Source organism: Leptodactylus fuscus, chromosome 5 (genome assembly GCF_031893055.1).
Source record: "Leptodactylus fuscus isolate aLepFus1 chromosome 5, aLepFus1.hap2, whole genome shotgun sequence".
NCBI classification, from domain to species: Eukaryota; Metazoa; Chordata; class Amphibia; order Anura; family Leptodactylidae; genus Leptodactylus; species Leptodactylus fuscus.
Genome location: NC_134269.1, coordinates 88806959 through 88831409, shown reverse-complemented (window position 1 = coordinate 88831409; position 24451 = coordinate 88806959). Strand labels below are relative to the sequence as shown.

Sequence of the window (24451 nt, the reverse complement as noted above, 5' to 3'; positions counted from 1 at the left end):
CCTGATTATTGGGGCTGGCATTTTGCCAAAGCTTTTTCCTCTCCTTTGTTAAAGGTAGCCCACCACCTCTCCTAAATATTCAGCTGTCTGTACAGCATTACTGAGCACATTACAGTGGTAAATAATATACCTTTTGTTATGTATGTCCCTTTTGTAGATATGGGTCAAAAAATGCTTTCAAGTCACATGCAAATGATGCACTGGCCTTCATCTCTGGTAACACTGTTCATTTTGCTTAGGTGGGATAGATGATTTCATAGTAGTGGGAGGATCAATTTGTGGGAAATGGTAGGCGGTCTATGCTGCAAGAGCAATACTTCAGAAAGCAATGATCTTAGAAAAGCAATCAGTCTAGGAAGGATTAGAAGGCCATTTCCAAAAAATTTGAAGTCGACAATTCAACAGAGAGAAAAATTATTCACAGGTTGGAAACATTCAAAACGATCTTCCCAGGAGATCGAGCAAGGTTAGACCATGCAATGCTCAGAAAAATTGCAAAAAAACGTAGATCTACATGTGAGGTTCTTTAGCCCTCTGTTACCATGTTAAAGGTTAAAGTTCATTTCATTATAAATAAAAAAGATTGAATTGATGTGGCTTGTTTGGAAGAGTTGCCAGAAGAAAGCCTAGTCTTTCTAAAAAGAACATGGCTTAATTATTCCATTTGCTTCTGAACAAACTATAAGACTTCTTTAACAATGTCCTATGTATAGGTAAGGCCAAAGTGGAGTTGTTTGGCCATAATGCACAGCAGGATATTCGATGAAATCTGACACAGATTATCAGCATGAACACCTGGTACCAACTGTCAAGCATGGGGATAAAGGAGTGATGATCTGAGCTTCTTTTGCAGACATAGGACATTGGCACCTTGCTTTCAGTCATTGAGTTGACTATGATCTCCTCTATGTACAGAGGTATTCTAGAGTCAAATACAAGGCAATCTATCCAACAGCTAAAGCTTGACCAAAACTGCTCACACTACAGGACAGCAACACCTGTCTATTACAGAATGAGTGAAAAAGAAAAGAATTAAGATTTTGCAATAAAACAAAGTCCGGACCTCAGCTCAGTTGCTTTAGCAGAACCTTAAGGCTAAGACTCCACATAGCAAAACGCAGCTAAATATTGCTGAGAAAAAAAACTGCGGAAACACATCACAGCAATTCTCATTGCATTTTTGCTGAGTTTTTCTACGCAAATTTTGTTCCCTTATTAAACCTATAGTGAAAATGCCAGCGTTTCCACTAGCATAATTGACATGCTGCGATTTTCAAAAATACAGCATTTTTGAAAACGCAGCTTTTCCACAACGGGTTTATTTCTGCAGATGGGATTAGCCAGAAACTCATTCACTTTGCAAGTAATGTAAAACGCAGTTTGTTTTCTTTTCACATTGTTTCCGTAGTGGCAAAAATGCCTTTTTTTTAATGAGGACCTTTCATGGTTTGGGGTACAGGCAGTTCTATATACTGCTGGAAAGCCGACAGTGTGCTGAGTTCAGTGCACTGTTGGCTTTCCCGATCTGTGCCCTGGGTAAAGAGCTATCGGGACCCCCCGAATGGAATACCAAACACATTGGCAAGCGGTGTGCAGTGAAAGCACATGGACCGCATAGACTATAATTGGGTCTGTGTGCTCTCCGTGTGGTGTCCGCACGGAACATATGGATAGAAAAGTAGATCGTGATCTACTTTCATGTCCGCATGATTTATGCGGTCAGCGCGCGGAAAGCACACAGACCCCATTATAGTCTATGGGGTCTGTGTGCTTTCACTGCACACCACTTGCCAGTGAGTTCAGGGGGTCCCCATGCAGACTCCCCGAACGGATTACCAATCACAAATGTGAACTAAGGTTAGAATCCACTTTTTTTTTTGTCATGTCCTGATATGTAGAGGATGTACTTTTTTTTCTCAAAATTAAAATTTTTTCTCAAATTTCAAAAGTTGAAGATTAAAGGTGTTAGCCTAAGGGCTCGTTCACACGGGGCAAGAGTGGGCGGATTTTTACGCCGAATCGACCTCAGAATCCGCCCCCTCATAACAGAGGTCTACAGTATGTAGACCGCTAGCTTCCTTCTTTCCATGAGCGGTATGTTCCCACTCACTGAAAAAAGAAGTGGGCTGCCCCTTCTTCAGGGGGACTCCGTGGCTGATTCAGCCCCTGCGTCCGCCTAGTGGCAGTACCCTCCAGACTATTCAGTACCACATACAAATGTTTGCTTCTGTTGTTATACCAGATGAGATTTTCCCAGATCTCATCCACATGCTGTGACAAACATCCTCAACAGAAAATTGACCTCAGAGTATCACCTGAATGCTAAGGAACAATAGCTCTTCAGGGAGCCTTCACACGATGTAACGCTGCGCTCATTCTGATGTAAAAACACGTTCAGAATGAGCGCGTAAAAAGCAGCTCCCATTGACTTGAATGGGAGCTGGCATACGTGCGCTCCCCATTGAAATCAATGGGAGGCTTTTTTCCCTATGCTTTCAATGTATTACGTAATACATTGAAAGCATAGGGAAAAAAGCCTCCCATTGATTTCAATGGGGAGCGCACGTATGCCAGCTCCCATTCAAGTCAATGGGAGCTGCTTTTTACGCGCTCATTCTGAACGTGTTTTTACATCAGAATGAGCGCAGTGTTACATCGTGTGAAGGCTCCCTCAGGAAGATTGTCAGGAGGAACTGACTATGTATTTATAATATATAATGTTTTCTACACAGCAAACTGATATATATGAAGACAACAAGCGTATACAGTACAAATGCCTAGAATGAATAGATTGTCATCTCACTAATGTTCCCTAAGTCGCATAAAAATTGCACAGTTTCTCCCCTGTAATACAAGAAGCTTAACCATGACTCTTACCAGTGCCACCATGAATCAGACAGTTTCTGGCTTTGTTATTTTGGGATTTTCTAACTTGGGATCATTGCGTCATCCTGTCTTTGCAATTTTGCTTCTCATATATTGCCTCATTATTACTGGAAATATTACCATAGGTCTTATAATCTGGATTGAGCCACGTCTTCATACACCCATGTATATGTTTGCTGGAATGTTGGCATTTTTAGATATATGTTACACTGCGGTCACAATTCCACAAATCCTGGTCATCTTTTGGATGGGAAGAGTCTATATTACCTTCAGTGGTTGCCTAGTTCAGATGTATTTTTTCCATTCTCTTGGGATAACTGAAAATTACCTTTTGACTGTTATGGCCTATGATCGCTACATTGCCATTTGTAACCCTCTGAGATACTCTACTATCATGACTTGTAGACGCTGCAAGCGTTTTGTGTTTGCTTGTTGGTTATGTGGCTTTATGAGTCCAGTGACCAAACTGATTTTAGTATCTCTCCTACCTTTTTGTAGATCTAATGAAATACACCATCTTTTCTGTGACTTGTCTCCCCTTCTACACCTTGCTTGTGCAGACACTTTTCGGAATGTTATTGCTGATTTTGTGATCAACTCTGCCATCATTATTTTAACTTCTGCGTTCATAGCGTTGACCTACATGAAAATCCTAATAACAATAATAAAGACGAACAGTGCAGAAGGACGTAGAAAGGCATTCTCAACATGTACAGCTCATATCACTGTTGTGTTGATATTTTTTGGAAGTGTAACCTTCATGTATGTTAGGCCACAGAGAATATATGCACCTGAATATGACCAGCTGGTAACTATTAACTATACCATTTTGACTCCATTGTTAAATCCTGCTGTATATAGTCTAAGGAATAAGGAGGTAAAGAAAGCAATTCAAAAATATTTTCAGCTCAGGGCTACGAGTCTTAGATTATAGATTGAATGAAGAAGTATTCGCATAATAAACATTAATGACATATCCACTGAACATGTAATAATTGTCTGATAGACTTAGCCACACCTCCAGGATCCTAAAATAAAGGAGTTTCCAATCCCCATCCCTCCTGATAAGGAAACCACTGGATTTTGGCAGATGGAGAGATAGTCCCATACACGTTTCCATTCTTCACTGGGAGTCACGGAAATAACCAAGTACAATTACTTATTTAAATCCCATTGAAGTGAATGCAGAGAGGCACACGGTCACCCAGCCTATAATATCTATTAAAAAGCTATGAATTTGAGCCACTGCAAGGATAACTGCATAAGTAAGTCCAGATTTCACATGCTGATATTCAGTTTATTAAAGGCTCATCCAGTTTCTGAGATTGATGGCCTATCCATCAGTGCTGAGGCAGTGCAGAAGTGCTGTGGTGCTTATTTGTCATACCAAATGTAGCGGTGAGTGTAGGTACTGCAGCACATCCCCATTGAAGTCTATGGAGTACCTATATTCACAGTACTTATATTCACTGCTACAGTTTGTTCTGGTGATCTGCAGGGGTCCCAGGTGTCAGACCCCTGCAGATCTAATATTGATGGCCTATTCTAATGATAGGCCATCAATTATTGAAACTGGATAAACCCATTAAATGCGTGATTTACAGAAGGAATACAATCTTACATTTCTTTGCATAACTACTCTAGTGGTGAGTGCACAGTAGGCTTTTCTGCAGTGTACCTTCCAAGCAAAAAGAGTTTAACTGAAGGGGTTACCCTAAACTAGAGGTTCTCAAACTTATTTCGTCTATCACCCACTTTGAGAATCAATTATTTTCTAGCCCCCCTTAAATTTTTAACTTTACCACATCTTAAAAATCAAAATGGCAATCATTACTTTAATTTAATTATAGCGGCCATATGAGTCTTATCTTTTTTCTGAGGTCAAACTTACATTTTAAATGAAACTGTTGTAATGAGAGCAATAATATGCAACTATAAATAAGATTTAGAAAAAGTTTTATTCAAAAACAGCCGTAAGTCACTGCGTTCGGTAACATGCAAATGTTTTCTCTTTTTAGTTAGCAGCGTTGCACACAGCACTAAATCCACATTCACACAAATACAATCAAACATGGCAGGAATAAAAATGAAATAATTGATATAGTGTAGTAGGAAGGTTTTGGATTTTAGTTTAAAATATTAGAGAAACACAAATCACCCATCACTCCCCTAAACTGCCCCAATTTTCTCTGGGCCCTTTAGGACTCTAGTGCCCACAAGGGGGCGTTATCGCCCACTTTGAGAAAGATTGCCCTAAACTGTTATGTCTTGTCTTATTTAAAAGGAGTCTGTCAGGTCCAAAAATTTCTCCCATCCCAGTAATGGTGCTGGGTAGGGACCTATAATGGGACCTATAATGACACAGACCAATGTAAATATGCAAAGTTTATATGTTTTTTCATATATATATATATATATATATATATATATATATATATATATATATATATTATATTAGAGTGCAACTACACTAGGTGCTAAGTCCCTTCTCTGGAATCTCCTCTCCTTAGTCATGATTGACAGTTTTGGCTGCCACCTGTATCATGGCTATCTGCAAGAAATAATTCACTGGAAAAGGCATCATTATGAATAATATCACTACAAAAGACTCTGCATTCAACTCATGTAGAGGCAATGGATCACAGCAGGATGTAGATAGGCTCAAATGGTACATAGTGAAGGCTGCAAGTGTGCAAGACACTGATATAACATCTGCTCACACACCTACAGTCCACAAGAGGAGTGCATGCCTAGTATTCCAAATGCACAAAGACAGGCCTTGTATAAGGTGCTGGTCACAAGATAATATGAGGTGCACAATGCTGACTTACACCCTATTAGTGATACTCATACCTTTACATCAGGCGTTCTATTCAGCCCTGTGTACATACACACTAGTAGTATCACCTCCCCAGCTTCCTGCAAGAAAATAACTTAATAACCAAGAGGTATTAGTTGATATTTTGGCCAAAATACACAAGCTCATGTCAAGGGTCCCCATGCCTTAGGAATCTGTCATGAGTCTCAGAGAACAGAATGGCAAGTAATTCCTAGCAGAATGAGATCACATGACCTAGCTTAATAAGTCCAAAAAAGTCCATAATTTTTCAGATAGAAAGCAATAACTATATAAGGCAATACTCACTGAATTAAGGTACATTCATATTACTGTAATTGAAGTCCATTGATCTAATCCATCATACGATCAGAGCAACGAACTTGAATTAGAAAAGAATGATGTTGCAGGCAGAGCACCCTCCATCTGAATTCACTGCAAAGAAAAAATCGTGACACAAGCTTTCTTCTATCTTGTTTATTTTTCTAGTAGAAGAAGAAAAATTCCTGCAGGTATAATTAATTTTTTCTTCTGTTTGAGAAGGTAATAAACATGATGGGAGAAAGCCTCTGTAATTTTTTTTTACATTACAGTGATTGCAGATAGGATTGCTCTGATCCTATGTAGGATGAGAGCAATGGACTTCAATAAGGATAGTGTGAACATATCCTTATATATTAGGTAGGTGCATAATGAAAGGAAAATAAGTGTCATGTTTATTTTGTGAATTATTAAACAACTTAACATTGCAGGAAGACCCTTCTAACAAGGTCCAATTTTAATATTTCTCCCTAGTTGGTAAGAATAGGACAAGGAAAGCTTTCTTTCAAAGTAAGATGTTGGTAATCTTTATAAATCACAAAAGAAACCTTTAAATCCTGTAACTAAGGCCTCATGCGCATGAACACACTTATGATCCGCAATTGCTGACTAAAGTACAGACTCCTACATTTCAATGGCCCCTATACCTGTAATTGTGTCTCCATCTATTCACTTGCGTTGTACGAGTCATTGAAAACCATGGATGACACAAAGATACCAATCAACCATGGATGACATACAGATACCAATCTGTGTTTCATCTGTGTCGTGTTCACTGACCTGGAGACTGTACATTGACGCGTTCAGGAGACTTTAGGATTATATAGAATATAAATCCTTACTAAATAAAAATATATAGGCCTGAAAAAAATGAATTGATATTATACCCCAACTAGACTACCACTTATTTTCCCCAAAGCTTCCAAAACCTGCTGTAGATGTAATTTGAAAACTGGTTTCCTTCTGCATATATGGTAGTTATGTCCTCGACTTAAGCAACTCTATAAGGAAAATGTTTGTTCTTGTACCGTGTTAGAGAGAACGACGCATTCATGAGTGCAAATTCATGACCCTGCTTCAGACACTAGAGTGTGGATTGAATTTGTCACAGAGTTTCATGTCTCTTTACAGAAACGTGTGAACTGATAAGGACCTGTAAGTGTTTACATTGTCTCTGCCAATTACTAACAACCCCCCCCCCCCTCCTCCTGGAATTCTAACACCCTATGTTTCTTCTCTGTATATAAATATGCATCCTTCAGAAATGTTTTAAATTTACTTTGATAAAGGACCCTAGAGGTTCCGAAACGTCAGTAATTTGTCATCATTATGAGTTAGCCATTAAAAAGGTATCAACTACTGAAGACTATCAAGTTTCTTTTGCTTTTTTTATATTTCCAACCCACTGGCTAACACGGTACAAGAACAAACATTTTCCTTATACTATATATTATGGAATAGGCTCCCTCTGGGGGTGACAGTGGCCTGTTGCTACTCAATATGGAATATGCTTCCTCTAGAGGTCACTGCAGCCGGTGACTTGTTACTGGTTTATGAGGAATAAGAGCGGTCTTCTTTGGCCCTCTTCTCTCTCTACATCTTGCTTTTACATTTACCTCTTGCTATGAGTACTAATGCGGGTGTCTCACAACTTGTCATTTGTTTGTTTGTTATTGAACCTCTTTAGGGTTGTTTACCGACTCCTGTTTGTTGGGAAGTCGGATTTATGTGGTTTCTTTGGCATGCACTTCCTGTGTTTTGGATTGCTTTAATATAAATAAAGAATTTATATTAAAAAACCTACATTTGTTCTGTTTTGCTTAAAACTGAACAATGTGAAATATTTGGATGAAACCAGGTTCGTGACAAATCGGTTCACCATCTCTAGCAAACATCATCTAATCATGTCCCTCTGCAAGGAAATGTGCTCTATCTGTGCCATGGTTGCTCTGCAACCTGGTGCACACACTCTATCAAACCTACATAGGTTTTTGCTGTCTGTTTGAAAAATCGGGCATCTTTGTGAACGGACACTTAAGGACAGAAACGGACTGTAAAGAACGCACCTGATGTCCCATTTAAATCAATGCAAAATGTATGAACACAGCTAGTGTCCGATGCTAATGTCCGCGCAAGATTTTGCACGGACATTAGCTGTCGGACACCGACGCTAGTGTGAATGCCCCGTAATTGGAACAGAGTATATCTATATTTATTCTTCCACTTTCCCATCTGTCTTAGGCTATTTTGAAATAGTGTGCCCTGGATCCTACTCACCCTCTGTTCACACTGTAGAGCTTATCTGGGTTCAACAGATGTAGTTTGCTCTGTGTTCACATTGTAGACCTATGCAGGTCCAAGAAAGGTAGGTTTATTTAGTGTAGGTTCCCATCTGAAAGAGGTTGCCTTGTAGTGGTAGGTACAGGGCTTCTCACTGTTTGATCAAATGTGTATAACAAAGAACCTCTAAATTGTAGATCGAATTAGGTGTTATTAGTTACATCTGCCCTTGTAGGGTTTTCATATGCCCTTGTGCTGTGCGCGGCGTGCCCTGCATTTTTATTATTTTTAGGATGATATATGGCAGAGGTCCTTTTGTCTCAATCATGCCATAATTTAATGCAGAGTTTCTTAACCTGTGGCAGGAGTACTCAAAGAGGTATGCACTGCATGACAATTACATATGGTTAAACTACTGATGTGCGAGTTGATGCAACAACCTGAGGCCCGGTTCACATCTGCACATGAGTTTCCTTTCGAGGGGTCCGCTTGGGGCCCCCAAACGGAAAACCTAATCTGCATTAAAAAAGCGGTTACCTAAGGCAAGCAGTGGACCCCATGGACTATAATGGGGTTTGTGTGGTTTTCGCTCCAAAAATGTGGAGAGAAAGTGCTGCTTGCAGAAGTTTTCTCTCCGCATTTTTGTTGTGGAAAGGAGAACAGAATGGCCCGAACACAGATATGAACCAGACCTTAACTTGTCAGCTTTTTGCCTGTCTCCTCGGTACCTCCTGCACTGTACTTCTACATATATACGAGCTCTACTCTGGCAGAAGAGAGGGAGATGAAGGATGGATAAAAAAGAAAAAAAAACCCATCTAATTGCAAGAATAGGATCCTGTTTTAGGCTGAGTTCACAGAGTTTTTTGGTCAGGAATCCACCTCAAAAATCAGCCTCCAAAAAAAAGTTTCCCAATAGAACTCTATTGGGAGGCTTTTTTTGGAGGTTGATTTTGAGGTGGATTCCTGAGCAAAAAACTCTGTGTGAACTCAGCCTTAAGGCCCGTTCACATGGAGTAAACACGCGTGTATTTTGGCAAAATACACATGTAAAAAATACACGTGTAAAAATAAGACTCCCACTGACTTCAATGACATTTTTTTTACACGTGTAAAAAAATACATCAAAATACACGTGTAAAATGTCATTGAAGTCAATGGGAGTCTTATTTTCACACGTGTATTTTGCGAAAATACACGCGCGTTTACGCTGTGTGAACAGGCCCGTACACTAAAGCAGGAGTAGGCAACTTACAAGTTACTTTAACTTCTGAGGGTCTAAAGATCTATTTGGTAGTTAATTGAGATAGGACGGGGTGAATGGTGTCCAAGTTATCTAGAGTGTTTCTGATCTGTAGTGTTTCAGCACTATAGATCATACATGAGAAATCAGCACTGACAAAATGACATCTAGTGACGTCATGAGATCTTGTCTGACACAGTAGAGGTTTGAAAATACCTCAGGCCTCCAATCTGAATAAAGACTACATACAGAGTTGTAATGGTGCCTTGTTGGTATCCTCCGTCCTGGTGCCAAGGAATTATGACCAGCAAGCAACCTCTGGCTACAATCCTGCTACATAATCCTGTATAAAATACAATAAACCTAACATTATATACAAGCTGTCCTAACAGTCCGTGTGAGGAGAAGTCCTCTTACACCATGACTTTAATAGCTTATATCAAATAATATTTCCTGCCATTAGGTCTGCATAAACAAAAGGACACACAAATTAACTGAATTTTAAAAAAATGGATTTATTTTGTTGAAAATGTTAAGATTTACATATTCTGCTTTGATAAAAAATACATTTTATTATAAAAATTCAGTATTTTGAAAGAAACCCCCCCCATACAAACATTAAACAATTAATTACTTTTTTCACCCAATGAGCCAAGTTATGAAACAGCACCGAATTCTACTTATAAAAGGCATACAATACATGAGTAACAAGGATCTTTCTCACAAACAGGCTTGTTATAGGTGTTCATGACTTGTTCTTTGCCGTACGTACAGCTGAAAAAGCAAAAAAAAAAAAACAAAACAAAAAAAAAACCACAGAATATTAAAGGAATATAGTGAAATTGAAGTAATTTCGTTTGTGCAAGTCAATATTTTTTATCTACAATACATAAGATGATGTTAAAAGTTATAGAATTTGATCTTGCAATGAGTTTGCAATAGCAAAGAATTCAAAGTCTCCCGCTGTGTCCTGTTCTATTACTATAATATCTATTACTATAATATTTTTCTTCTAGAGATAGAATATATACAATTTAATATCAGAATTCTCTTAACAGTAGGAATGGTGTTTGTAAATGGATGCCAACAACCAACCTAACACACTGGGGGATTTCTGAAGTCCGTTTTGCTGGAGTTGTGTAATTTGCTGTCCTGAGAGGTTTCTCCACTTTGCACAACACTCCAGTGTACTTCAGTGAGATTGTGACTTTTGTTGCAACTTTTTATAGATGTGGCATTTGATAAAACTGATACATAAACAGCTAGGCAGACTAACCACGCCAATATGCCACCTACATTTTGCACAAATAAAAAGGTATAAAGAAAGTCAGAAATCCCTATTTCAGATGACTTTTACTTCTGAATTCTAGAATGGAGGGGCTTGACAAATCCGCTTTATGATGCATCATTTGCCAATTTTCGAGTTTAAAAAAAGGTGCAAATTTTTCTGCAAGTCTGTTTGCACAAAAATGGGACTTCTTATCATTACATGGTACTCTCCACAGGTCTGAATAATAAGTGGGGTTTATCAGGAGATGCATGGACTCAGTGAATGGGCAAATTTATTTCAATCTATACCATAAACTGATATACATTATAACTTTCTGCTGCACAGCATAGGGGGCCAGAAATGCACCAAATGTATTCAGAGGTTTGCATGCATGCCTCTTCCAATAAATGAAGCTCATCTCTCTCCAGCACACAGAGGATTGAGACTGACATATAAAACAGCAGTCTTGATAAATTCTTATGGATAAAGGGAATCTGTCATAGATGTGCCATTTCCTTGAAAAGGCAGTTTTTAGAAGTACTGTATTTTCCGGACTATAAGGCGCACATAAAAACCTACGATTTCCTCAGAAATCGTAAGTGCGGCTTATAGTCCGGTGCGCCTTATATATGGATGGAAGCGGCGGCAAAGTCTGTGTGCCGCTTCCATACATACATAAAAGGCACCGTAAGGGTGCATTCACACTACGGAACGCCGGCGTGTATCACAGCCGTACACGCCGGAGTTACAGCAGGGCTGCCGGACACTTCCTATTCATTTCTATGGGAGCCGGCATGCGAGCGCTCCCGATAGAAATGAATGGACAGACACTTCCCCATTCATTTCTATGGGAGCCGGCATGCGAGCGCTCCCTATAGAAATGAATGGAAAAAAGCAGTCCATTCATTTCTATGGGGAGCGCTCGCATGCCGACTCCCATAGAAATGAATGGGAGGTGTCCGGCAGCCCTGCTGTCACGCCGGCCTGAAACAGAACGTGAAACTTACCGAGCGGAGCAGGGCGGGCGGGCGGGCATTCAGGCCTCCTCTTCCTCCGATGTTCCGTCCTTCTCCTCCGGCGCTCGCTGATAATGGCCTGGGCGCATGCGCAATATCATAATGCTTCTACTACGGCTACTGCGCATGCGCCCAGGCCATTATCAGTTAGCGAGCGGCGGAGGAGGAGGACGGAACATCGGAGGAAGAGGAGGCCTGAATGCCCGCCCACCCTGCACCGCTCGGTAAGTTTCACATTCTGTTTCAGACTTTTATTTTAAAACGGGGGGGTAGTTTAATCTAACTTTTACGGTTGGGCTCTATCAGCATGATTTTGCTGATAGAGCCCCTCCTCGCCTGCCGAGCGCTTCCAATAGAAGCGGCTGGCACGCGGGGGGGTTAAGCGGCCGCTGGCAAAGTCTGCCTGCCGCCGCTTTCAATAACATATAATGCGCACCGGACTGCGGCTTATAGTCCGGTGTGCCTTATATATGAACCGAGACGGACTATAAGGCGCTCATGGGCAATGCGGCTTATAGTCCAGTGCGCCTTATAGTCCGTAAAATACGGTAAGGCTCAAGTGCAAAGGCGCATACCAGACTCTCCAAGGGTTCTGTACTCAAGCTTTAAATATAGAGATTCTGACATGTCCACACTGCACTTCAGCCTTATTTGCTTATGTATAAAGCTTTTTAACCCCTTTCCCGTCGATGTCATTTTTTGATTTTCGTTTTTGACTCCCCTCCTTCTAAACCCCATAACTTTTTTATTTCTCCGCTCCCAGAGCCATAAGAGGTCTTAATTTTTGCGGGACAAATTTTTCTTCCTGATGCCACCATTAATTATTCTATATAATGTACTGGAAAGCAGGAAAAAAATTCAGAATGGGGTGGATTTGAAGAAAAAATGCATTTCTGCGACTTTCTTACGGGCTTTGGTTTTACGGCGTTCACTGCGCAGCCACAATGACCTATATATGGTTTTATTTACATTTTGACCCCTTAAAAAACTGTGTTAAAAATTTTTTTTTCTAAAAGTCGCCATATTCCGACGGCCGTAACTTTTTTATACGTAAGTGTACGGGGATGCATAGGGTGTCTTTTTTTGCGGGGCTGGGTGTACTTTTTAGTTCTACCATTTTCGGGAAATGTTATTGCTTTGATCACTTTTTATTCAAATTTTTATCAGAATCAAAACGGCGGTTTGGCACTTTTGACTATTTTTCCCGCTACGGCGTTTACCGAACAGGAAAAATATTTTTATAGATTTGCAGAGCGGGCGATTTCGGACGCGGGGATACCTAACATGTAGGGGTGTCACAGTATTTAACTACTTTTATATGTGTTCTAGGGAAAGGGGGGTGATTTGAACTTTTAATACTTTTTATATATTTTTTTATTTTTTTTTTGCATTTATTAGACCCCCTAGGGGTGTTGAACCCCAGGGGGTCTGATCACTAATGAAATGCATTACAATGCTAATGCATTGCAAAAAATCATCCTTTCTTTTGCAGGCTGGATAGACCAGCCTGCAAAAGAGAGAATTTGCAGACAAGCCTGGGAGCCTTGTAAAGGCTCCCGGCTGTCATGGCAACGTGATGTCGGCCCTGGAGCATGCTCTAGGAGCCGGCGATCACCGGCAAAATGGCGGCGCCCATGCGCCGCCGGGAAAATGGCGCCTCCGGCGCCTTTGACTGTGGAGCCGGAGGGGTTAATGCCTCCAATCGGTCCCCGGACCGATTGGAGACATTAGAGCCGGTTGTCTACTGCTTAACCACTTCCGGACCGCCCATAGACTATATACGTCCGGGAAGTGGTTGCCTAGTTCTGCCAGGACGTACCTGTACGTCCACCAGAACACAGCAGCTGCACGGAGATCATGCAGCTGCTTTCACTAGGAGTCGGCTGTAACTTCAGCCGGAGCTCCTAGAGAGAAGACAGGGCAGGTTTATTACCTCCCCTGCCTTCTCGATCGCTGTGTATACAGTGCTCAATGAGCGCTGTATACACAGCTATGGACGCAGCCATAATTCAGCTGCCCTCTGATCCGGCAGACACGTGATCCATCGGGAGCAGTGTCCTGCCAGAGCTGCTGGGTCCTACAGGACTCAGATCAGCTCTGCATACTGTGTATACAGTGTGCAGGAGTCTGTATTCCTCCTGTAACTGAGGTTAAATGTAAAACTGGCCTTTACAAGCCCCAGTTATAGGAGAAATCAGCCTCAAGTACAAAAAAAAAAGTGATCAGATGTCCCCAAAGGTCTCTTATCACCTTATGGGGACACAATCTGGAAAAAAAATAAAATAAAAATATAATAAAAAAGTTTTAAAAAAATGTAAATAAAATAATAATAAAAAATAAATAAATAATACGCTAATAAAACGCCGTTATTAAAGGTTATAGCCCCGCCCCCGACGACACCATACAAAATAAAAATTACCGTAACGGAGAGGAAAAACTATTATATAAAGTTTTTCAGTGACACTTTGTGTTATTAAATTTAAAAAAAATTATAAATTGAAAACCAGACACAATTTCCCTCCTATTTTGTTTATATTTTCCTGGATATAAAAAAAATTAAAACACATTTGAAAATAAAAATAACATAAAAATAAAGCCCTATGTGTCCCCGAAAAAAGACGCAAAAATTAGTTGACTAAGACATACGAGAAAAATTTTACAGACCTCAAAACCGCACATACATAATAAACATAAATTGGCCCGGTACTGAAGTGGTTAAAGCAGTAGACACCCGGCGGCTATGGCGGCCGCCCGACTCCCGGGCGGTCGCCATAGTTACAGACCCGACATGCGCCGTACTATTACGCCGCATGTCGGGAAGGGGTTAAGAAATTGGACCTTTCTTGACCCAGCTAAAGGTATTATGACGCACAGCATAATATTCCCTACAATGCCCTTGACTGGTTTGATATTGAATTTTCGAATGACAGAGTCCCTTTAAGATGTAACTCCAAGTTGCCCTCAGAAGTTGGCACACTAAATATTCTTTGGATCCTAAAAGTAAATATTTCTATAGTGTTTGAAGTGAGAAGAAACAACATTTACTTCAGCAGAAACAGTGTTACTTTAATGTTGCCACAACGTCTAACAGAACATGTATAATTGTCATTTAATGTAGTCAGATTATATCTCACCAGACTTTCTTCTTGTTCTAGTTTGTAGCTTTGGAGAGTTCTGTGGCTGGCTCCCCACATCAGACTTTTGCCTCCTTGGTCTGAGTTTCGGTGAGAGGCCATCTTCTGACTGCAGTTTTGTAGCTTTCCCCCTTTTTGATGGAGTCTTTGGCACTGGGCTTCGCTGGGAGAGTTTCCTGCTGATCTTCACTTCCGGATCATCTACGGTTTCCTTTCCTCTCTGCAACCGCTTTCCTTGCTCTCGCTTACTTACTTTTGTATCCTCAGTTGGCTTGTCAGCAATCTTCATCCTTTTCCTTTTTACAGCACTTTCCTCTCCATCTTCAACCTTCACTTCATCCTGCCATTCTTCCTTCACAGCTGTCGATTTGTTCCTTGCAGCTTTCCTTTTAGTTGCATTCGTTTCAGCCTACAAGTGCAAATGATCGTTTTTTAAACAGACATTAGATTTTTTTCTCCAGAAAAAGCATAAATGAATTTTGTTTCTTCAATGTCATTTAAATCTGCCTTGTTTACTGCCAAGCCAAGAAAATATATAGAGACAACATTTTTACAGTCCTCCATGTGGCTTAGGTTCCTGTCTTTTAATAATTGTGGGGCAGGTCAGGTGGTCCCTTGTGTCAGAATTTAAATCTATGTCAGCCAGGGCATAGCTATATCTCACCCAAATCTGACAGGCCGAGGTGTTCCTTGGCCTTCCCTAATCCCTGCTCCACTCACTGTTTTAGGGGTTATTCACATTACTGTTGTTTATATCCATTGGCATCATCAGACATAGGTTGACAGCAACAGTTATTAACTGTAGCGTTCCCATTGACTCTAATATAAACAACATGACAGATGCCATCTTCCATCATGTTTGTTGACTTTTGCAATGAAAGAAAGCCCTGCATTTATGACTTCTCATTCTGTCAGGAAAGCTAAAAACATGACGGAAGAAAGCTTTCTTTTTTTTAGTACATTGTTTTTAATGGGGTTAATGTTCTGTCTGAATTAGTTATTTCACATCTGTTCCTCTCATCCATCATAGAATGAGAGCAATGGACATTAAACAATGTTAGTGTGACCCTACCCTTGTAAGGGAGCCTTCACACGAAGTTATGCTGCGCTCATTCTGAACGTAAAAACACGTTCAGAATGAGCGCGTAAAAAGCAGCTCCCATTGACTTGAATGGGAGCCGGCATACATGCTCTACCCATTGGAATCAATGGGAGGCCTTTTTGGTACTTTTCCCTTATCGGGCCAGCATCGCAGTTCAGCATCAGCATCGACACATGCTGAACTGCTGACTGCTGGCCCAATGCTGGCTGGCACTGGAGCTGTGTATAAAGTAGCAGCAGATCAAAGGATGCCAGAGAGGGGTGCCCAGACCCTGCCCTCACTCGCAGTGCAGAGAGGATGGTGGAGCCCGGCCTGGTGTGAGCGGTGTGCCACCATGACAGATGCTGTGTGCGTGTCACTGCAGCCGCAGCATCAGGGGGTGACGTCCGGCTTCATAAGCTTGTGCTCACCGACAATCACCAAGTCAACCCACGTCCCGACGGGGACGTGGGTTGACTTAGGGATTGCGGTGATTGTCGGGGAGCACAAGCTTGTCAGCGGCCGGGTTGCACATCCCAGTGCCCAGAGGATACGGTGAAGCAGGACGTCACCCCCTGATGCTGCAGCAGTCAGCAGTTCAGCATGTCCCAATGCTGAACTGCGATGCTGGCCTGATAAGGGAAAAGTACCAAAAAGGCCTCCCATTGATTTCAATGGGTAGCGCACATATGCCGGCTCCCATTCAAGTCTATGGGAGCTGCTTTTCATTCTGAACGTGTTTTTATGTTCAGAATGAGCGCAGCGTAACTCCGTGTGAAGTTTCCCTAAAGCGACTATCGGGACAGCAAACAACAAAGTTGTGCATCGTTGAAGCAAATCAGGGCCATATGCTAAAGATGCACTACTTCTACGACAGTTTACTGGTGTGTATATTATAGTAAATTCCAACCATTAGCGGCTGAAGAACTTTATAGAACACATTATTATATCTTTTAATACAACTCTAATGGAGATTTCTGAAACACATCATTTATTTCAATGTCATGTCATCAAGAAACACATGTAAAAATATAATACTCAGTTAATGGAGTCAGATTTAAAATAATAATAATATAATATAAATAGGTACCTTGACTGGTTTGACATCAATATTCACAGACTTGCGCTGCTTTCGTGATTTCTGCCCTAGAATTTAGTTGGTTGGTAGTTTAATAAAAATCAAGAGGATTCACATAACATAGAAAACAAACAAAAAGGTAAACTAAGTTCTATTATGTCTTTTATCGATGTTGGAGGCTCTGTTCAGTAATAGATTTCATTAGATTTGGTGGCAAAATAATCCTGTGCACCCGCTATACACTTGTCAAAACAATAGGGCACCTTCTGGAGAACCTAACCGAACCAACTACAAGTTGATGGGCTCCATTGGGCAATTAACATATATTGTGAGAAAATGTAGGTATTGATAGAAAGGAGACAAAATTGGTTAATGAAGTAGATTACAAAAAATGATTAATAATACAAAAGCTTCCAGAAAATCTAAAGTTTTCCAAAAGTTTAGTTACGCTTTAATCCCACTACAGTGATGCAGGTTTGTTAACTAAACAGCTGGAGAAACAAAAATAGCAAATAACAGGGACACGAGATGTGGCATTCTATATAGAGAAAGTTACCTTTTGGGGCAAGGGGTCCTGGTTCTCCCTGCAAGAAACAACGACAATCCAAAGTTCAGAAGTGAAAGTCAGTATACATATTCCCGCTACTAGAAACCCAAACTAACCACCAAGCTCACCTCACATGTGTTATTGCCTACCTCAAACCAGATTGTCCTCCCATTGCTGTCTCTCAGAGTTTTCATTCCTGGATTAAAGTAACATTGCAACCACTCTTGTAGGACAACATAGTTCCCTAACTGGATAGGGTCATAAGTCGCTATGGAAAAGACCAAGTACACAAAGGTCACTTCATTTAATTTAATCTTAAAATCCACATGGCGTAAATGAAAACCTTAAATAAATAGCAATTCACTCTCACCCAAATCAATGACCTCCAGAGGCACCAAATTACAAAGCTGTAGAAGGTCTGGATTTTCTTTCTTGATCTTGACTTTCTTACTGAGAGAGAGGTCCCCATCCTGCAATGACAGCATACAATCCATTCACGTGAAAGACAGAGAAGTATATACTAGATGCCTCTGTAGAGAACGGTGCCTTTAACTACGTCATTCTTGAAAAAATTGATCAGTCCAGCAACATTAAAGGTGCACCTACACATAGACTATCTCCCAACGACAAGGCACATTACCAATAATGCGGGCCATGGCTCTCTCCGTCCACCAACAGATCTACACCACATCATCAATGACATCCTGCCCAGGTCTACAGTGAAGCCACTTTTTTGTGACTTTTTTTTCTGTTCACTGAACCTTGACATTGCAGTCAGGGAGTGACCACTGCAAACATAATAAAGTCTGACCATGACAACGATCAGTGATATATAGTAATAAAATCAACTACTTTTATATCATCAGTGAGATCAGGAGCCCATAGCGATGGCTGCAATTCAGCTGGCTAAATCCAAGTATACTGCTAGAGTAGGTCAGATAGTGCCATTCTCTGACCTGACACAGATTCTTCACACTTTCCAAAACCGTGCGAGCTGGCATAAACGGAGGAATCTTCACCCTGGCCAAAAAGGATATGGAACAGTAAGTTATAGGAGACTATAGTATCATGAAAAGTCAGAAAAGTAATTCCACGTAGGTTAATTTCAATATACAGACCGATGCAGGATCTCTGCTCTTAAGTAGTTGCCAATGCCATTGAAGTATTTCTGGTTCAGCATAACTTCACAGATAGGTTTGTCAAATGCTTTATCAGACAAGTGTTTTAAAACATTCTCCCTACACCGGAAAAGAGGAAGCACATTAAAAAAAAAAAACAACCTGTTAAAATAAGTAAATATTAGGTGACGTCAAGCAAAAAGCCTATGGGATATGTGCAAACTTGTGATATCAAAGTGGGGGCAGTTCCTTGCACTGCTGTCTCTGTAAGGCTACATGCACACATATGTGTGAGTGTACGGCTTAGTGAGAAAACGGTACATAGATGATAGCAGTGTGCTGTCTGTGAGCTCTACAACCCAGAAATTTCAATAATGATCCTGGGCAGCAAAACGGACAGGAATAGTACTGAGCTTTGCCGTAAGAATCCCGGACCCATACATGGACCTATGATATTACATGTTCGTGTATATAGAACCATAAGAAACGAATGGGTCAGTGGGGTAGCTAGTAAGAACAAGGCTAGCACGCTCACAAGGCACATGGTCAAAAACACAGATTCTTTTAAGGTGTAAGCTACAAGCCAGTTTGTTGTAACAAAGATTTAAGTACCTGAACTTGTCATATTCAGTCATCACACAAGGCCCACGCTCCTTCTGCCACATGCCATTATATTCCCAGCTTCCGAAGCGTCGTGGGTCTACAAAGGATAGAACTTTACGGGGAACATCCAAAGTGTAGAAGCGCAGGTGAGCATGTTTTGGCATGTCTTCCTCCAAAGTGAACTTGAAACTTCCAGACATTCCAAACCTGAAGACAACACTGGCTGCATCAGCTCCATCTACCACAGGAGTGAGGATCAGCTTCACCTCCTTACCCCGAGACACTGCGCTGATGGTGTACTCCGGACAGCTGAACGGCACTTCTGGATTTTTGCTGACTGCCGACTTTTCCACTTTACCTCCAAATCGCAATCCATTGCATACTTTATTAACAAAGCAACCAGCAAGATGAAGCTCCGGACCTTCTGGCATGTCTGAAATTTAAGAGAAGTAGGGTTATAAAGGAAAATGCAGCAAACACTCAACTGGACTCACTTTCCATAATGGCCTAGAATGAATATACAAAGTCACTGGTATTGCAGTGCAATGGGTGAAATAAGTGCGTAGAGACGTCCTGCAGAGCTAAAATCTGCACCACTTGTTGATTTCCATACAGGTTTATATCCACATCATGTAGATGAGATCAGGTATCCTCCAAACCAATTTGCTGCTCTTGGAATACATTGTGGATTTTACAAGGGAAAGCCAACACATATATACCATGTATGGACATACAAGTACTCCTGAGGTTTGCTGAATACAGGACAGAAAATTTGGTCCATACATCCTCTGCATTTCCTGGCCAGATCTTTGTCTGAAGAATCAGACTCCAAGTATCGTAGACATCTATGACTCTGTAACGTAATAATGAATATAGTACAGAAGTTATCCTGTAGGGAAGAATGGACTCCCAGCAGCGTGGGTGATTATGATGCTTGGAGTCCAAGTCTCCAGACAGGGTTTGGAACAGGAAATGTATCAACTATGCAGACCAATTTTTTTTTTTTTATTAGACATGGCCATACACATCAGATCTGTAACTACCGAGCCTGACGATTTTGGCAAGGTCTTTTATATTTATGGCCTATCTTTAGGTGCCATGATGCTATGGACATAATCAAACAAATATATTAAGACTGGGCTTTTGTATGCTATTCACAAAGAAGATAGTAAGGTAGGCCAGGGGGCTGTTTGGAGAGCTCCGGCCCCTCTTTGTTGCATCATTTGGGGGCTGGATCGCTATCCCCATTGGAGGCAGTGTTTATCATATAAAATGGTGGCTGTAGTCAGTGTGCTTTACCGCTGCCATCAGACACTCTCACACATGTCCCCAACGGACCACGGTATCTTCTGTTTGTTATTTTTGCTATTTATAGAAGTTGTTACTGCATTTCTTATTGTCACCCCTGATGATTGTTAAGGCTCCATTCACGTCTGCACCCGGTCTCCATATGAGGATTCCGTTCCCCTCTCTGCATGAAAAATGCAAAGCTTTGGTCTTCGCATTTTTCACCCTTTACAGGTGGAAACCGAAGGGAAACCAGGCGGAACCTGTTATAGCCTATGGGGTCCGCAACTTTCCTAAGGTAACCGCTTTTTTTATATGGATTAGGTTTCCATTCGGGCGGTCCCCAAGTGGACCTCCAGAACGGAAACCTGTGCGCAGATGTAAACCAAGCCTAAGAAAGAAATGCGTAGGGTCTGTCTGGTTAGTTTAGGAATATCACTCCTCCGCTAAGCGCATTACTCCAGTGCTGACTTGGGAGTACAGGTGGTGTTAGTGTGGCAATAGGCCAGGACATTACCTAGCACAGCCTAGTATACAGTTCTCTTTATGCACCCTGTGGTTATGAGTGAGGGAGGTGAGCATTTGGGGAGGGTCAGTGCTTGATCTTTATTTGTACATCTTATCGGTGTGAGCCGGGGTATCGGTCCCCTCCCCCCCTTTATTTATCCTTTAGTTGCGATTTGCAAATAGACACACAGTGTTATATTTATTAAAGGTTATGCTCTGACTTGGTTCTTTCCACATTTACTGCCTACCTTACTATTTTATTATCTCTGGGAGTTGTATTGATGTAAGAGACAAATATCAGGAGCCATCTGTGAGCCTGGGCTTTTGTACACTAGTCTTAATAAGAAGCCCTGACAGACGCAGAGGGGCACCTGATTTACCAAGAGGCTCCGGTCTCCTAATAAATCAGGATCACTACAGCAAAAGTGGAAATCTACGCCAGTAAGAAAATAGCACCTGATATACTAACTATGCCAGATTGAGGTGCCCGGGCATGTCCCTCTCTCCTACCGCAATCATAGAAGGTGATGGGTGAAGCACAGAATGGGGGATGTGGCACCCAGGACCCTGCGCCAAATGTACACTATATGACTACACCAAAAAACTGGCATAGATGGGATAATAGATTTACTCCAATGTGATTTATTGTTAGGTTTCAGGTTTATGTTTAAACAGGAACCTGACCATGTGAACAGCGGCTTAGCTGACTTCCCTGAGTGCTAACACTTCCAAGTAATTGCTGTCATGTATTCCTTGTAGAATGAGACTAGATGGCACCTTGTATAGCACTGTGGTCCACCCACCTGCAGGACAGGTAGCCACAGCTCACTGGTCGGTAGTCACGCCTCCTGTGCAGGTTATGTAAGCAGCCCCCTGCAGCTCAGTGTCACCCTGCTGTGCACCCACTTCCCCCAATATGGCACCCACTCACTGACGCCCCTCCTGCGGCTACATTGTTATTACATGGACATACTACTCACCTCTGGGTCTCCTGGCCGCTTACTGTATTTTCTTCCCGTATCAATCCTCTACTTTGTAAAGTCCTCCACGGGTCTGATCGGCAGATTAGGTGGAGGGGCGTGTCCACACGACGCTTTGCATGCTGGAACATGTAGTTCTACTATAGTTCATGTGAATGATTGTGTAAGGTACTGACAAACAGGGCTAGCTGTAGGCAGTGTCCTGTGTAATAACTGATAGCTTGTGATGTGAATATTTTATAAATCCATTATATTATCTGTATGTGCTGTGCATGACTGTACTTGTGTACCTAGGAGGATCGGAGCGAGACCCTGCAATCCATAGCAATTCCTCGTTAGTATAGTGGTAAGTATCCCCGCCTGTCACGCGGGAGACCGGGGTTCGATTCCCCGACGGGGAGGCTGAAGTTTTTGGTTTTTTTATTGCTATTTCTGGACAGTATGATTTCTTGATTTTGTAGAATATGCAAATATTCTTATAATATGCAGAATATTTCATTTCGTGAGTTTATAAATATTTTATTCCTCCAACGTCAAGTACAAGCAGAAATCAGACGACTGGAAGATACTAAGAGACCTGAGTCTCTTAGTAGCAAATCTCCTTAGAGCATAAGTCCTATATACAATACATCTAGACCTGGAAAAAGTCATCTGTATTTGAAGATCCACTAATTTGCATAACAGACCGACGTGATCACAAGTGGCCGGTTAGCTCAGTTGGTTAGAGCGTGGTGCTAATAACGCCAAGGTCGCGGGTTCGATCCCCGTACGGGCCAGGATGTCTTTTGCTGCCTATTAAACACACGAAGAACACAGTAATAGTGAGCTGCTGCAATCTATCATCCTGACAATGCAATGCTGCGGCTCTTCTGCGTTTCAAGTTGTGTTTTGAATAGATTTCTTGCTAGTTTTGCGATGAATTAGTAATATTAAGAGACTATGCCAAACTATATGTCTGCTTATTTCCATGGCAAACCTATGCCAATCCTCGTTAGTATAGTGGTAAGTATCCCCGCCTGTCACGCGGGAGACCGGGGTTCGATTCCCCGACGGGGAGGCTGTTTTTTTTTTTCTTCTGCAAATTTACATATGTCATGATGAAGAATATAAATGAGGCTGCTTCCCTTCACAGCAAGCATCACAAGGAAGTAAAACAGTAGAAGCGTTCTCCTGGATCTGTTAAAGAGGACCTTTCACGGTTCGGGGCACAGGCAGTTCTATATACTGCTGGAAAGCCAACAGTGCGCTGAATTCAGTGCACTGTCGGCTTTCCTGATCTGTGCCCTGGATAAAGAGCTATCGGTCCCGGTACCGTAGCTCTTTACAGTCAGAAGGGCGTTCCTGACAGTCAGTCAGGTACATCATTCTGGACAAGCAGCGCCAATAGCGCTGTGCTCTGAGACCGGGGAGGAACGCCCCCTCCCGTCCTGATAATACTCGTATATGGACAAGCACTGTGAGCAGAGGGAGGGGGCGTTCCTCCCCGGTCTCAGAGCACAGCGCTATAGGCGCTGCTTGTACAGAAGGACGTACCTGACTGTCAGGAATGCCCTTCTGACTGTAAAGAGCTACGGTACCGGGACTGTGTGTAATACAGCTTATGCAGTGTTCACACTTGCATCGCTGTCCGCCTACCGTGATTCCGCCTAAATCCCTGGAAAAACAACGTGGGGACGGCTTGCCAGAGGTCAGTTTAAAAAGACCATTCATTTCAATAGATGCAAACCGCAGGCTTTTTTAGGGGGCATTCACACAAAGTTTTGTGGCGCTGATTCTGCCACGATAACTCGCGTAAAAAGCAGCACTGATAAAAAGACTCCCATTGACTTCAACAAGTTCCGTTTTGGCTCAGAACACATTGAAGTCAATGGGAGTCTTTTTTATCAGCGCTGATTCTTACGCGAGTCATCGTGGCAGAATCAGCGCCACAAAACTTCGTGTGAATGTCCCCTAAAAAAGCCTGTCAGCTCAGACTGCATTATGAAGGGCCAATTGTGACTTTTCGAACAAAGAAAGGGCCAAAATACACACAGCTTATAAAGACACATCTTAGCTAGCACATGAGCGCAACATTTAACAAGGCGGTGCACCTGTATTACAAATAGGAACCACAGTAAAATAAATCTAGAAAAAAAGGCACACCTGCAAAAATATGGCCAAAAAAGGGGTAGATAACTAATAACCTAAATCTCATTGTTGCTTTCCAAGCATGTATCAGAGAATTACATGAGAGCAGAACAAAAACTAAGGTAAATCAGACACTG

General features: G+C 41.6%; 2 protein-coding genes and 3 non-coding genes across 5 annotated transcripts; 4 read left to right on the top strand and 1 right to left on the bottom strand.

Moving 5' to 3' along the window:
- Nucleotides 1–2887: 2887 nt before the first annotated feature.
- LOC142204898 (olfactory receptor 6N2-like) lies at nt 2888–3820 on the top strand. Its single transcript, XM_075276223.1, has one exon. It carries the CDS (start codon nt 2888–2890, stop codon nt 3818–3820), a length of 933 nt encoding a protein of 310 aa, XP_075132324.1.
- A 6391-nt stretch (nt 3821–10211) lies between these two features.
- On the bottom strand, nt 10212–22268 carry NEIL1 (nei like DNA glycosylase 1). Its single transcript, XM_075276222.1, has 10 exons — nt 22188–22268; nt 19423–19846; nt 18811–18930; nt 18649–18712; nt 18063–18162; nt 17842–17960; nt 17702–17729; nt 17158–17213; nt 14987–15395; nt 10212–10340 (listed from the first exon to the last, which is right to left on the bottom strand). Exons 2-10 carry the CDS (start codon nt 19842–19844, stop codon nt 10312–10314), a joined length of 1347 nt encoding a protein of 448 aa, XP_075132323.1. The 5' UTR covers nt 19845–19846; nt 22188–22268; the 3' UTR covers nt 10212–10311.
- Nucleotides 22269–22516: 248 nt separating this feature from the next.
- Nucleotides 22517–22588, top strand: TRNAD-GUC (transfer RNA aspartic acid (anticodon GUC)). The gene has a single exon. It is a non-coding gene; the product is annotated as a tRNA-Asp (tRNA).
- Nucleotides 22589–22889: 301 nt separating this feature from the next.
- Nucleotides 22890–22963, top strand: TRNAI-AAU (transfer RNA isoleucine (anticodon AAU)). Its single transcript has one exon. It is a non-coding gene; the product is annotated as a tRNA-Ile (tRNA).
- A 209-nt stretch (nt 22964–23172) lies between these two features.
- On the top strand, nt 23173–23244 carry TRNAD-GUC (transfer RNA aspartic acid (anticodon GUC)). The gene has a single exon. It is a non-coding gene; the product is annotated as a tRNA-Asp (tRNA).
- Nucleotides 23245–24451: the final 1207 nt, after the last annotated feature.